The sequence below is a fragment of the Blennius ocellaris genome (assembly GCF_963422515.1).
Source record: "Blennius ocellaris genome assembly, chromosome: 2".
NCBI classification, from domain to species: Eukaryota; Metazoa; Chordata; class Actinopteri; order Blenniiformes; family Blenniidae; genus Blennius; species Blennius ocellaris.
The window spans coordinates 209,097-225,454 of NC_137651.1; the positions used below are offsets into that span (position 1 = coordinate 209,097).

Genomic DNA, 16,358 nt, shown 5'->3' on the forward strand with positions numbered 1-16,358 from the left:
TTTGGGACTTTTTTGATGACTGATGTATGATGTGTCAATTTAATCCATGTCTCATGTCTACTTTTACAAACAGACAGACAGAGACTCAGAGATATAGGGCCCTTACATACACACCAACAGTGTGCACACACACTCACACCTACAGACAGACAGACAGACAGACACTCACTCACTCACTCACAGACAGACAGACAGACAGACACTCACTCACAGACAGAAAGACAGACACTCACACTGACTCACAGACAGACAGACAGACAGACAGACAGACAGACAGACACTCATCCTCACACTCACTCACAGACAGACAGACAGACAGACAGACAGAGAGAAAGACAGACACTCACTCTCACACTCACTCACAGACAGACAGACAGACAGACAGACAGACACTCACTCTCACACTCACTCACACACAGACAGACAGACACACAAACAGGCAGACAGGCAGACAGACAGAGACTCACTCTCACACTCCCTCACACACAGACAGACAGACAGACACTCACTGTCACACTAACTCACTCACAGACAGATAGACAGACAGATCCACTCACTCACAGACAGACAGACCGACCGACAGACAGACAGACAGATCCACTCAGTCACTCACAGACAGACAGACAGACAGACAGACAGATCCACTCAGTCACTCACAGACAGACAGACAGAAGGACAGATCCACTCACTCACAGACAGACAGACAGAAAGACAGACACTCACTCACTCACTCACTCACTCACTCACTCACTCACTCACTCACTCACTCACTCACTCACTCACTCACTCACAGACAGAGAGACAAGGCCCTAAGGCCCTCAAATTCATGTTGGTGCATGTTTTTGAAAAACCTTTATTGTGCCATAAGTGCTGTGTCTTTTACACTAGAATTGAAGTAAGACCAGATTCAGGGTCGGGGCCATCTGGGGAGTACCCAACAGACATTTTCAGGCAGCTTGGCTAGCTTGCGGCTTAGCATGCCTGTTAGCATGCGAGCAAACATTGTCTGATTGAGCCGAAATTTGGTAGGTAGCCTAATGGAGTTGCTGCGATCACATATCACTAGCTAATTAGCTGGTTTTGACGCAGTTTTTTCAAAATAAAAGTCATGAAATTTTTTTTTTTTTTTTTTTGAATATTTAAGCAAATATTTTGAACCGTTCATAGCCACCCCCCCGACGGGCAATCTCGAGGTCCCGACCAATGCTGCTTGCAGCTTTAATTAGGGACCTCGCCAACGGCTGGGCCCTAGGCCCAGCCAACGGCAGGTCTCTTTTGGATTTCGTCGTCGCCAAAAGTGTGGGGCCTCCGCAGGAGGCCCCACACTCATCCAGGACACTCTCATGACCCTGTCAGAGTGGCCGGGGCCCCCGAAGGGGGTCCCGGCCACTCTGACGTGGTGGCGAAATTGTATATTGTTTTTCGAATGTTTTTTATTAGGGACCTCGCCAACGGCTGGGCCCCTAGGCCCAGCCAACGGCAGGTCTCTTTTGGATTTCGTCGTCGCCAAAAGTGTGGGGCCTCCGCAGGAGGCCCCACACTCATCCAGGCCCTCTCCTGACCCCTTAGAGTGGCCGACGCCCCCGAAGGGGGCGTCGGCCACTACCTGGTGGCGAAGTTCTTATTGTATTTCGAATGTTTTTTATTTAGGGACCTCGCCAACGGCTGGGCCCTAAGCCCAGCCAACGGCAGGTCTCTTTTGGATTTCGTCGTCGCCAAAAGTGTGGGGCCTCCTGCGGAGGCCCCACACTCATCCAGAACTCTCCTGACCCCCTCAGAGTGGCCGCGCCCCCGAAGGGGGCGCGGCCACTACCTGGTGGCGAAATTATATATTGTATTTCGAATGTTTATTATTATTTGTTCGTTTTTTTTCTCTTTTGCGCTCTTATTTGACCCCCTAGCCACGCTCAAAAACTCACCAAATTTGGCAGGCTCGTGACAAATCACGGTGAGCCGGTGACCATGTCAAAACATTCCATGAAAATCCAAAAATGGCTCTCTAGCGCCACCTAGAAAATTGCAATCGCCCGCCACGGTCCGTAGGAATGTCGTAGAGAAATGTCGCGAATACGAAACTTCTTCGTCTACTCGAGCCCTACGACGCACGCGCTCTAACTTTTGACCTAACTCCAACAGGAAGCCGGCTATTTGCCTTTCAAAGTAAGGTGTTCACCCAAAAAAGGCAAAAAAAGGCCGAAACGGAAAATCTAAACCATCATAGGGCGAAGGTCGTATCGGTTAAATTGAGATATACAAAAATAGAGGAGATTGTTTACTACAATAATTTAGAGGGAATTTTTCTTACCTAGTCCAGTTTAATTTTTATTAGCCGTCCAAGCTCCCCACCCCCTAATCGCCTTTTTGGCTCCTGTCATCCATTAACATGGGGAAACGGAAAATTCACCCTCAAAATCAACGATTTTAAACTCCCCGAACTACTCTTAACTGTTTGCGAACCGTGACTCTCAGCCACAAACCGAGGGCATCGCCACGCCCACGAGACCCTGCCGAACAAGAGGATGTAACATATGTGGGGAAAATTCCAAAACAAGTCCCCAGAATGACGAGTTAAAGCGACACAGTAACATTTTCTTCGTTCTACATTTTTACATTGAATCCTGATGGGAGATATCCGGCGTTGTCGCCAAACAGCGCACCCTGGTGTCCAAAGTTTACCTCCGACTGCTTCCAAACCCATACATTCTGAAAGAGGACAAAAATCCCTACAAAAGTATGGTATTTTTATCCACATACACCCCCGATAAGTATAGATTAAGAGCAGTTGTTCGCAAAATCTTTGAATATAATCCTCTCTGGCTCACTCTGCCGTCAGAGTGTCCGCGCTCGGCGCAGCTGTGAAATTCTCCACTGTGATTGGTCAGTGCATCACTCCATATATGGGCAGCTTCCTGTAGCTTCAGGCTCATCACTGCTGTGTGATTGACAGCCTGTCATGTCCTGCAGTTTGACCTGAGAGTGACCTCACCAGTCATTCTCAGGTCAGGTTACTCTCATGTGACCTGACCTCACTCTCATGTCTCATGTTCTCCTGTCATGAGGACATGCAAAACCTGTACGAGGTCTGGCCTGAGACATGTAATTCATGTCGGTGAAAGTTTGTGAAAAACCTTCATTGATGCATCATTCACACCTTCGTTCACGCCGACAAAGGCCGGGCCTCCTAGGCCCGGCACTCCACCAGGTCAGTCTCATGTCCCACACTGACCTCCGTAGGAGGCCTGGCCTGAGGCCATATAATTCATGTCGGTGGAAGTTTTTGAAAAACCTTTATTGTTCCATAAGTGCAGTGTCATTCACACTAGAATTGAAGTAAGACCAGATTTGGGATCGGGGCAACCTGGGGAGTACCACACTGAGATTTTCAGGTGTATCCGCTAGCTTGCGGCATAGCATGCCCGTTAGCATGCTAGTAAACATTGTTCGATTGAACTGAAATTTGGTAGGTTGCCTAATGGGGGTGCTGCGGTCACACATCACTAGCTAATTAGCTGGTTCCGACGCCGTTTTTTCAAAATAAAAGTACTATTTTTTTTTTTTTGCTTAAATAATATTTTTTTTAATTAACCATTCATAGCCACCCCCCCGACGGGCAATCTCGAGGTCCCGACCAATGCTGCTTGCAGCTTTAATCTTATTATATATTTTTCTTTTTCTTTGCACTTACGCTCATATTTGACCCCCTAGACACGCTCAAAAACTCACCAAATTTGGATGGCTCGTGAAAAATCGCATAGAGCCGGTGACCATGTCAAAACATTCCAAGAAAATCCAAAAATGGCTCTCTAGCGCCACCTAGAAAATTGCAATCGCCCGCCACGGTCCGTAGGAATGTCGTAGAGAAATGTCGCGAATACAAAACTTCTTCGTCTACTCGAGCCCTACGACTCACGCGCTCTAACTTTTCACCTAGCTCCAACAGGAAGCCCGCTATTTGCCTTTCAAAGTAAGGTGTTCACCCAAAAAAGGCAAAAAAAGGCCGAAACGGAAAATCTAAACCATCATAGGGCGAAGGTCGTATCGGTTAAATTGAGATATACAAAAATAGAGGAGATTGTTTACTACAAATATTTAGAGGGAATTTTTCTTACCTAGTCCAGTTTACTTTTTATTAGCCGTCAAAGCTCCCCACCCCCTAATCGCCTTTTTGGCTCCTGTCATCCATTAACATGGGGAGACGGAAAATTCTCGCCGAAAATCAACGATTTAAAACTCCTCGAACTACTCTTAACTGTTTGCAAACCGTGACTCTCAGCCACAAACCGAGGACATCGCCACGCCCGCGAGACCCTGCCGAACAAGAGGATGTAACAGATGTGGGGAAAATTCCAAAACAAGTCCCCAGAATGACGAGTTAAAGCGACAGAGTAACATTTTTTTCGTTCTACATTTTTACATTGAATCCTGATGGGAGATATCCGGCGTTGTCGCCAAACAGCGCCCCCTGGTGTCCGAAGTTTACCTCCGACTGCTTCCAAACCCACACAGTCCGAAAGAGGATAAAAATTCCTACAAAAGTATGGTATTTTTATCCACATACTCCCCCGATAACTATGGATTCAGAGCAGTTGTTTGCGACATCTTGGAATTATGAAAATATCTCTCCCACTCTAGCTCTCACACTTAACGATCAAAGTGACGTGCACCTGCTGTGAAAATCTACAGCAGGATTGCGCAATCCTGCTCCGGGGACCGGGGGAGGGGGAGGGGGAGCATCTCAGTGACATTTTCATAATCTCATAGGCCTAGCATGTCCGTTAGCATTTTAACAAACATTATCCGATTGAGCTGAAATTTGGTAGGTGGCCTAATGGAGCCGCTGCGGTCATGAATCACTACATAATTAGCTGGTTTTGAGGCCGTTTTTTTCAAAATAAAACTAATTAAAAAAGTACAATTTTTTAAACGCTTAAAAAATGATCATTAACTGGTCTAGAGGATCGTGGCCACCCCAACGGGCTTGAGCCACAGTTTACGAAAGGCCAGGCCGCAGGCCTGGCCAACGGCAGCTCTCTTTTGTAATTTGTACACCGCCGACAAAGCCGGGCCTCCTAGGCCCGGCACTCCACCAGGTCACTCAATCGTCCCACACTGACCGCTGTAGGAGGCTTGGCCTGAGGCCCTCATATGTATGTCGGTGGAAGTTTGTGAAAAACCTTTATTGCTGCATCATTCACACCTTCGTACACGTCAAAAAAAGGCCGGGCCTCCTAGGCCCGGCACTCCACCAGGTCACTCCATCGTCCCACACTGACCTTTGTTGGAGGCCTGGCCTGAGACATGAAATTCAGGTCGGTGAAAGTTTGTGAAAAACCTTTATTGCTGAATCATTCACACCTTTGTACACCGCCGACAAAGGCCGGGCCTCCTAGGCCCGGCACTCCACCAGGTCACTCAATCGTCCCACACTGACCGCTGTAGGAGGCTTGGCCTGAGGCCCTCATATGTATGTCGGTGGAAGTTTTTGAAAAACCTTTATTGTGCCATAAGTGCTGTGTCTTTTACACTAGAATTTAAGTAAGACCAGATTCAGGATCGGGGCCATCTGGGGAGTACCCAACAGACATTTTCAGGCAGCTCGGCTAGCTTGCGGCTTAGCACGCCTGTTAGCATGCGAGCAAACATTGTCTGATTGAGCCGGAATTTGGTAGGTAGCCTAATGGGGTTGCTGCGATCACAAATCACTAGCTAATTAGCTGGTTTTGATGCAGTTTTTTCAAAATAAAAGTCATACAAAATTTTTTTTTTTTTTTTTTTAAATATTTAAACAAATATTTTGAACCGTTCATAGCCACCCCCCCGACGGGCAGTCTTTCGCAAGGTCCCAGCCAATGCTGCACATGAGACTCACCAGGACATGAGGAAGACACGAGGACATGAGACTCACCAGGACATGAGGCTGATCACTGACCCGTCCCAACATGTGTTATATTAGTTAACATAACATGTCCCAACATTGTCGTGTGTATCAGAGCTCAATGAGCTCCTCCCACCAGGAAACAGGAAGTGACACCTTGAAGCTTCAGTTCCAGGGACTCCATGAAGACGTTGAACACACAAACATGTCCATGTGTTGGTAAACAACTCTGCTGTTGATCACTTCACATGTCTGCTCATGTTGGTCAAACATTGTAAAGTGAAGCTGCAGCTCCATTGATCTCCACTAAAACACTTTAGTGTCACATGAATGTTGACGTCATTCTATTGTCAAGTGAGGAACAACAAGAAGCAGCATGTTGACACAAACAGGAACATTTATTGAAACAAGTGAAGTTGAAGGACACAGTCAGGAGGAAGTGAACAGTGGTGTCCTGTCCTCTCCAAATCAGCATCAGGACGTCCAGAGACTCCTGGAGACGCTGCAGCACCGTCACCTGGAGACAACAAGCACACCTGGAACAACCACTGGACACATTTACACTGGTGTGTGTGTGTGTGTGAGAGAGAGAGAGAACAAGCACACCCGGAACAACCGCTGGACACATTTACACTGGTGTGTGTGTGTGAGTGAGTGAGACAGACAGACAGACACATAGACGGACAGACAGACAGACAGACACATAGACAGACAGACAGACAGACGGACAGACAGACAGACAGAGTTTAAAAACAAGAAGACACCTCAGCTTCACATCATCTCATCCAGACCTCAGAGAATCTCAGAGAATCAGTGATCATCATCATCATTGGTGTCTTTTGTTTTTAAAGTGGGACGACTGGGGACGGACAGACAGACAGACAGACAGACAGACAGACAGACAGACAGACAGACAGACAGACAGAGACACACACAGACAGAGACACACACAGACAGAGACACAGACACAGACACACAGACACATAGACACACAGACACATAGACACAGACACATAGACAGACACACACACATGTGTAGATAGACACATAGACACAGACAGACACACAGACACATAGAGAGACACAGAGAGACACACAGAGAGAGAGAGAGAGAGAGAGAGAGAGAGAGACAGAGAGAGAGAGACATGGACACACTGCAGGCCAGTCAAAAAGCAGTCAGTATTTTCAAAAGTCTTCCCAATGTGTTCAACATGACATGTTGGTGCTGAACATCAGCTTGTGTTACAATCATCAACATCAATCAAACACTACAGCATGTATGAACACATGAGGAAGAACAGAGAGGTTGAAGTGGACGACTGCTGCTGTGACATCATGATTCTACTGTCCACACTGTCCACCTGATGAAACTAAAGCCTCTTTAACATGGAGTCAATACAAGTCCCACAACAACATCTACACACTGATAAAATACTCTTTAACATGGAGTCAATACAAGTCCCACAACAACATCTACACATAATGATAAAATACTCTTTAACATGGAGTCAATACAAGTCCCACAACAACATCTAAAAATACCGATAAAAATACTCTTTAAAATGGAGTCAATACAAGTCCCACAAGAACATCTACACACTGATAAAATACTCTTTAACATGGAATCAATACAAGTTTCACAATACAATCTACACATACTGATAAAAATACTCCTGATTAAGATAAATAAGTTACACTATATAAAATGGAATAAATACAAGCCTCACAAGAAAATCTACACATACTGATAAATAGACAATTAAAATGGAATAAAAATCTACAAACTGATAAAAATACTCATTAAAATGGAACAAATACAAGTCTAACAATAAAATCTACAAATACTGATACAAAATACTCATGATTAAGATAAATAAGTTGCACTCTATACTAAATTTAATAAATACAAGCCTCATAATAACAACATCTAAAAATACTGATGGAGATAATTACAATGGAATAAAAATCTAAAAATACTCATGGAGATCATTAAAATGGAATAAAAATCAAAAAACACTGATGGAGATAATTAAAATGGAATAAAAATCAAAAAACACTGATGGAGATAATTTAAATGGAATAAACATGTTAAAACACTGATGGAGATAATTTAAATGGAATACAAATCTAAAAACACTGATAGAGATAATTTAAATGGAATAAAAATGTAAAAACACTGATGGAGATAATTAAAATGGAATACAAATCTTAAAACACTGATGGAGATAATTAAAATGGAATACAAATCTAAAAACACTGATGGAGATAATTAAAATGGAATAAAAATCAAAAAACACTGATGGAGATAATTAAAATGGAATAAAAATGTAAAAACACTGATGGAGATAATTAAAATGGAATACAAATCTAAAAACACTGATGGAGATAATTAAAATGGAATACAAATCTTAAAACACTGATGGAGATAATTAAAATGGAATACAAATCTAAAAACACTGATGGAGATAATTAAAATGGAATACAAATCTAAAAACACTGATGGAGATAATTAAAATGGAATAAAAATCAAAAAACACTGATGGAGATAATTAAAATGGAATAAAAATGTAAAAACGCCGACAAATATGCATAATTCAAATGTTATAAAAAGCCTAACAATAAAAACCTGATAATAACTAGTAGTAAAACTCCTAGACAAAGAAGAAGCTCTGCCAGTCGTGATCAAGTGTTAAACTACGTTTGCCCAGGGGCACTGTGGTGAAGCTTGGTTTGACTCACACAAACAATCCACTGTGTACAGGGACTTGTTTGTCTGCTGGTACGACCACCAAGAGGGAGGGAACACAGTTCAGGAGAGATTCTATCATGATCATCATTACTGCTTCTTTCACAGGAGACACAGTTTCAGCTCCACATGGGCGTGACTGTCCGGCCAAATAAACAAAAGGGTGTGGCAACGGCCCAACCCTGTACAGGGCCGCCGAACCAGTACCGACACCGGGCTAAGAAACACAAGAGAATCCCAACTACACCCCAGAGGAAAGAAAAGACGAAAACAGGACGTCCGGCACAACCACGCCAAAACCCTCCAGCCTCCTGGCCGGCACCACGTTTGGTCCTCCAGCTGCAACAGCCGCAAGAGGAACACAACCACAACAACAATAATGATCATAATAACAACATGTGTCTCCTGACTACTGTCCATCCAAGTCCTCCTCAAACAAGGCCTCCATGTCAAAGTCCACCTCACCACCAGCAAAGCCTCCGTCCTGGTCCTGATCATCTCTCTCAGTCAAAGTACACAGAATTCCTTCATGGTCGCTGAAGTACGTGGGAATCACTGCACAGTCCACATCAAAGCGCCTGCTTTTCACATAAACGTGGTCGATCAGAGTTCCCTTCTCTGTCGTCTCTTGTGTCACATGCTGCTCAAATCCTTTGCTTCCCATGAATTTGGTGATTGAAGTGCTCTTTAAGATGTTTTCGTTAAAATCTCCCACCATTATAATTGTGTTACTGAGGACGTCCAGCCGATCCAGTAACCTGCCCAGGTTTTGAAACAATAAAGACTTTGGATAACATGGTGGGCGATAAATGACGGCTATCACTACGTTCAGGTTGTTACACAGGCACACCAAACACTCCAGATTACAATCGGGTACCTGCACAATGTCACAGTCCAAATGGCCTACAGTGTATAAGCCCACTCCACCATGTTCTAGATGCTGTAGCTCTAACAATTTGGGGTTGCTGCTACTGTAACACAAGGCTCGAGGGCGGCTGTGGAAAACGTAGCCGTCAATCTGGACGGCGTCTGACGACGACTGTGCAGTGAGCCACGTTTCTGTGACGGCAATACAGGTAGGCTGGAAATGCCGCGTGCAAGACGCCAAGTCCACCAGGTGGCGGCTTAAATTTTGAACGTTCATCAAGTACAGGGAGAAACTGTGTGTACTTGATGAAGGCTTTGGCTGCTCAATCAAAAATGGAGGCATGCTGTCCACGGCCTCCTTGATGGCGTCTTTGCAGTAGATGACCTTCTCTTTAAAACCTTGGATGATCAGTCCAGACAAAGTCCTGACGCGACTCAGCGCCACGTACGCCTGCCCGGGTGCAAACACCCTCTTTAAACAAACCACGGCCCGGTCCACCGTCAACCCCTGCACCTTATGCACCGTACAGGCCCAGGCCAGCTTGAGAGGGAACTGACGGCGCAAACCTCCACGCTTGGTGGCCTTCTCCTCCTGCGGCTCAATGGCAGTAGAATGTGGGCATTCTACTGACGCGTGTGCACGTTGTTTCCTCCTCGCCAAGCCAATTCTCTCGTCGTCAAATCTGACAAAAACTGTGAGAGGAAACTTTGCGTTCTCTCTCAACTCAATATGAGTGACCGTGCCACACGCTCCATTGACCAGGCCATCCTCCACGTCCACGTTCTTGCACAACATGACGCGCGCGTTCTTCGCCAAACACAGACTCTCCTATAAGGACGTGTCCGACGCGCGACTGTGATGCCCTGCAATCAGCTCCAACTTGCCGGTCCTACTATTGTTCATGTAGTCCTGGGCCTCTATGGTGATGAAGTCAGGACAAAACTCAAACAGCTGCTTGAAGTTGTGCTCACTGACTTGTGCGTTGGTGGGGAAAATGTGCAAGGCAGAGCTCTCCTCACCGGTCTCGCGCGACTTCAACAGTTCAACGTCACTGTCTAACATGGGGGTGTCCTTGGAGCGCACTCTCAACCTGTTCAGCAGGCCTGCAAACACGCCATCCTTCTGCCTAACCACAGTGTGCAGCTGCACCACACTGAAGTTCACCCACAGGTCCACACCTACCTGACTGCGATACAGCGGCTTCCCTTTAACGGGAGGCAGCTGGTAGAAGTCCCCGACCGCGATGATGCTGACGTTACCAAACGGGGAAAAGTCTCCCGTCTGCTTCAACTGCCTCAAACGACCGTGGACGTACGCCAACAGATTGTGATCAACCATACTGATCTCGTCAATGATGAGGATTTGGACGTGACTAAATTTGGCTCTCAGAGAGTTTACTTTTTCTTCCCCTAAAGGAACGTAAGGTAAGCCAGAGTGTTTGCCAATACTCAGCGTGTGGTGGATTGTGGCTGCATTTAAATTGTAAGCAGCGATGCCCGTAGGCGCGGCTAACAAAACAGAAATCCCGTCTGGTTGAGGACAAAGTGTGGACAATAGTCTCCCTGCCTCGTACTGAATAGCCCTGATCAAATGAGACTTCCCCGTGCCAGCACCACCCGTCACAAACACATGTAAAGGCTTGGGCTTCTTCCCCATCACCTTTTCCAAACACCACTGCCTAACCTGGTAGAACACGGCCATCTGTGTCTCGTTCAAAGACCTAACCAGAGACAAACCCTCGCTCCGAGACAAGATGCACCGGTTCCTCTCTAACTGTGCGACCTGTTTAGCTCCAACAACTAAATCTGGAACGTTCTCCTGCACGTCCAGTAGCTGCTCATCCGGGATCTCTCCTCCCTGCTGCTGCCGTCCCTCTTCTAGACATTCACGGCGTTCTACCTCCTGTTCAGGACAGAGTGCACCCCAAGCGTCCTCCTCACCCCCCTGGAGCTGCTCAGCTATCTCCTGAGCCTCCTCTAGCTCAGCACAGTCCACCTCGAACCTGGCCCTGTTCTGGTCTACCACCGACTTCACCGAATGGACGGAACCATCGTGGAACGTCACCTGTCCGTTGTTATAGAACTGAGCAAAGAGCTCAAAGCCTTCAGGTTTGAGCTCTGAGTCAGTTCTATAAGGAAGGAAGAGCTGCAACAAACTCTGGAAATGAGCCTCCTCCTGCTTCTCTAAGTTGAACCTCATGTAACGGACGACGGCAAACTGAGATCGCGTTCTCCTCAAGATGAAGCCCAAATCGTTCCTCAAGGGGATTCTCTTCTCAGACTTTTCGTTCTTGGAGAGAACACGATACTCCGACGCAAACGTGGCTATACACATGTCCTCAAAGACGTCCCCGCCGGGCCTGCACTTGAACTTGTCCACTAGACTGGTCATCCACATGTCTTCCGTCCTCAGCTCATGTGACGCCGCCCTCTGTTTTAACACGCTGAGGGGTAAACTCATCTTCACTATGTTGGAGCCGGTGGGGATGAAAACCACCTTCCTGGAACACTCCTTCAGATGCATGTTCGTTAGCCTATACACCGCCTCCTGCGCACAAACGTCCCTGTTGTGTAAATATACACTGCCCAGCTTCTTCAGAGCTTCTCTAGCAGAGAGATTCCCTTGTTTGGTTGCTTCTTTTTGTGCATTGCTCAATAAAAGGCCAATCTCTCTCTCTGCTTTCGTAATGTACGAGATAATATATATGACTACGGCGTAGGCGTCGGTGATATAGCTAAGGTCCATGTTGGCGTTCCAGCACTTCAACAACTGCTTACTGTGCTGATTGACCCAGACCTCTTCAAGCCCTCTCCTATACACCACGGTGGTCTTCTTCTCTACCCTCCTGTAAGCCATCTCCATAACGTCCTGGTTGATGTCCAGACTCTGAAAAAACTGCTCAGTGCTAGCAAAGTGGACCTCACCTTCTGCTGCCGCTCTAACTGCACACTTGATCCCTTCCAGAACCCTCTGAGCTACTTCTTTTGGCATGCCGCTCTGGTCCTCAAAACATTTACACACTGGCTTGTCTTCTGAATCAGGATCCTTCTCGGCCTCCTTTGACTGGTTTTTGTCACATTTGCATTCCTTTTTCCTGCAAATGAACGTTCTAGCAGTCACGGGTTTTGGGAAATTGAAACGACACGTGGTTTTGTTCTTCCTACACGTCTTAGAGTGTCGTTTAGAATGCGTTTGCACCGATGACACAATGTCCAATAACTGGTCATCGTCTGTGGGCAGCTCACACGACACGTATCTGTCGATGAACTGCACCACCTCCTCATCTGTGTTCTTACTAATTTGGGGAGCGCCCTCGATCCAAAACAAACAGTGAACATGAGGAGAGCCGCGCTGCTGGAACTCAACGCGATAGAAGTAGTCAACTATTTTGCCAATTGGTTGACAAGGAGCCATAAGAACCTCTTTCAGAAAACAATGCCACCTGTAATCAAACATCCTGGCTGCTGTAACTGGATTACGACGCAACAACTCGCACCTCTCCGCCCACTCTAAATCCTCCGCCGTCTGCGACCTGCCCTCCTGTCTAAGGATGCTGGTCAGGAGGTTAGTCCAGCGCATGTCCGCAGATGAAAATGAAACAAACCACGTTGGAATCCCTAACTGACGGAGAGCAGCCATGATGTCTCTCTGAGCGCCCTGCCAAAACGCCGGAGTACCTCTAATAGGTCGCAAAAACCTGTAACCATCGTCGAACTCTAGAAGCCTCTTCAGAGCCTCCTCGTCCATCAGCATGCTCTGATTAATCCTCCTAGACGCCTGACCTCCTTTGCCCTTACGCAACGCCACGGAAATGCTAGAAACCACCTGCTCTAACTCGGACATGTACTGAGCAAAAAATATATACTCTACATTACTCGCAAAACGACCGTCGGCATTCATGATCCTGTTATTTAAATATCGAGACAACGTCAAATGATTCAACCGCAAATCATGGAAGGTCTTAGTACCTGACGGGAACAAGACGGGGAAACATTTAGCCTCGTTTGTCTTGTCAGAGAGCAACTTAACTGGACTGTTGCCCTCTGCAGGCGCAATGTTGACTATGTCCTCAAAATACTGGTCTAAAGCTTCCTGACCAATGTCAACAGGCATGAGACAAGTGTCCTGGAACATGCAGTGCTGCTGTCTGTCATGTAACATTTCATCTTGGACTACGTCTGCTGGTTCTACCTCTACAGCTTCTTCCTCGTCCTTCACCTCATCATCCTCCTGGTGGGTCACCTCTTCCTCAACTTCACCCTCCTCTTCCTCACCAGCTAACCTGGCCTCTTCCTCTTCCTGCTGCCTACAAAACTCATTGACCCACTCTTCATTGAACTCTATGTCCCTATAGTAGCTGTTGGTCCTCTTTAGATAAGCTAGCGCCTGTCTCACACGTAATGCGTCTACAAACTGGTACTCATAATGACCCTTGTAAGTTAACTTACGCTTTAACTTAACCTGCAGCAAAGACCCTTCCATACTGGACCTCGGTAATACATTACTGGTCTGAACAATGTTGGCTGGTACACAGGTGACCGGCCCATGCACCCCGTTCTGACCCCCCTTAGGCAAGGCCAAAACCTTCATGAAGGGGATATGTAAAGCTACCAGGTGCTGCTCTATGCTGTTTAAACATCCCAGTTCTGCAGGAATGGGATCTAACTTCAGGTTATTGATCCAGCATTCAGCTGGCATCTCACCTTTACCAACCTTACCATGGCAAGTGTAGCAGATCCACAGCTGGCCTCTAGAGGGCACCAGCCGGCACGGCACAGCACACTCCTCATTACAGGTGTGTAAATAGTCGTCACTGATGCACCGTCCTGCTACACGAGCCGACGCCTCACTACGATAAGCCTGCCTGTCACAACTCAGCACCTGGTACTTAAACAATAATCTCTGACAAACACAACAAACAAACTCTGGTCCATCTCGAACCTTCTCTAAAAACTGAGTCATGGCGAAACTAAAGTCCTGTGACCTCTCCTGCTTCTGCTTCCTGGTCAACCGTACATGACTCTTAACCTTCTGCCTCTGGTCTGCACTGCTGTGGTATTTTTTAATGCCAATTTCTGTAACCCTCCGTCTATGCTCTGTGTTGTCCTGATATTTTCTTATACTCTTGTCTTTAACTGTCTGTCTATGATCTGCACTGCTGTGATATTTTTTCCTGCTGATGTCTTTCACTCTCTGTCTATGATCTGCACTGTCCTGATATTTTTTCATGCTCTTGTCTTTAAGTCTCTGTTTGTATTCTAAACTGCCTTGATACCTGCGTTTAACAATTTCTCTCCATTTGAATATGTTCTCTCCATGCTGCATTTTTTCTTTATATCGACGTAAACTCCGCTCTTTAACGTTCTGTCTGTACTGCACGTTTTCTCTATATCTAGTTAAACTCCGCTCTTTAATGTTCTGTCTATGCTGCATGTTTTCTCTATATCTAGTTAAACTCCGCTCTTTAATGTTCTGTCTGTATTGCATGATTTCTCTATATCTACTTAAACTCCGCTCTTTAATGTTCTGTCTGTACTGCATGTTTTCTTTATACCTATTTAAACCCCGCTCTTTAACCTTCTTTCTATACTGCACATTTTCTTGGTATCTACTTAAACGTCTCTCTTTCACCCTAACTCTGTGCGATGTATTTTGACTATCATTCCCTTCACTCTGAGATGCTAAAGCCTCATCATGAATCTCTACACCCTCATCCTCAGATCCCCCCACATCTACACTCAGCTCCTCTCTCACGCTACACCTCAAGTTGTACCCTGCCACTTCTCTAACTTTACAGTAACCGTAACAGCAGCGCAGACCAGGCTCAGAAACACACACAACATTTTCAAAATGGCTGCCCTGACTATTCTCTAAGTAGATGGCCTGTCCTGACAAACCCTGACTAGCGCAGCTGTACTTTATCCAGCGACCATCCATAAAAGTAAAAATATCAACTCCCAACCAATCAGCTGCTCCCTGAATCTCCATCTCTGTGGCCCAAGTGCCCACGGATCTCATCCTGGACTGCTGGACGTATTCAGAGACTGAAGAATACTGGCTCCTCAAAAGACTGTGGTACCTCCTGGCCTCCTTCTCTAACGCCTTACACACAGTGAGCCTAATGCTGCGATGCTGCTTCTGGGAACCACTCACAGCCTGAGCGATGGCTCGGAAGAAGCAGTTCCCATCAGCCACTACTTTCTCTTTCCTACACGGAGCACCTAGCGAACCAACCTGTGTGGACAGGGGACCACCGACCTTCACGTAATCTAACTTCAAACGTGAACACAAAGCCCTACACACCTCCACATCTAGAGGACGGAAGACCAGCTCCTCATTCCTCACCGAGCTAATGAACTCTACGTCTGAGTCGACCTCGCTAACGTCGTAACGCCTAGATTTCTTTGACCTGCGAGTGCCAAAAGAAACCTTTCTCTTCGTGCTATCAACAACCGATTCTGCAGTGGAACCGCTACTGAGCTCGCTGGAGAATGTCTGCACAGAAACAGCCGACAGGGCTGGACTGGCAGCACAAACCTCAGCCAGTGTCCTGCCCCCTGGTGGTGGAGGAGAACTCATCACAGCGACGTGACTCTCCACACAAACACCAGGCGGCGCTGGACGAGCAGCACAAACCTCAGCCCATGTCCTGCCCCCTGGTGGTGGAGGAGAACTCATCTCAGTGACGTGACTCTCCACAGAAACACCAGGGGGCGCTGGACCGCCACCCCCACTGATGACGATGCCAGCCAGCTCAAACAACTTCTCCGGTAAATCAAAGCACTCGGCCAAACCAAGGATGTAGCGGTGCAGGTCGTCAAGACAAGCAAACTGCAGAACCACGCTGGTACCGTTCTCGAGTGGCAAAC

General features: G+C 46.6%; 1 protein-coding gene across 1 annotated transcript in view; it reads right to left on the bottom strand.

The window, feature by feature from the left end:
- The window catches only part of LOC308136671 (uncharacterized protein), a gene marked incomplete at its 3' end in the record, with an annotated part of 32,472 nt that extends 17,294 nt beyond the window's left edge, over positions 1–15,178 (bottom strand). Inside the window, exon 1 of the mRNA XM_080505116.1 lies at positions 14,518–15,178. Within this exon, the coding sequence (XP_080361242.1) occupies positions 14,518–15,030 (513 nt within the window). The 5' untranslated portion in view covers positions 15,031–15,178. The remainder of the gene's footprint in view (positions 1–14,517) is intronic.
- Positions 15,179–16,358: the final 1,180 nt, after the last annotated feature.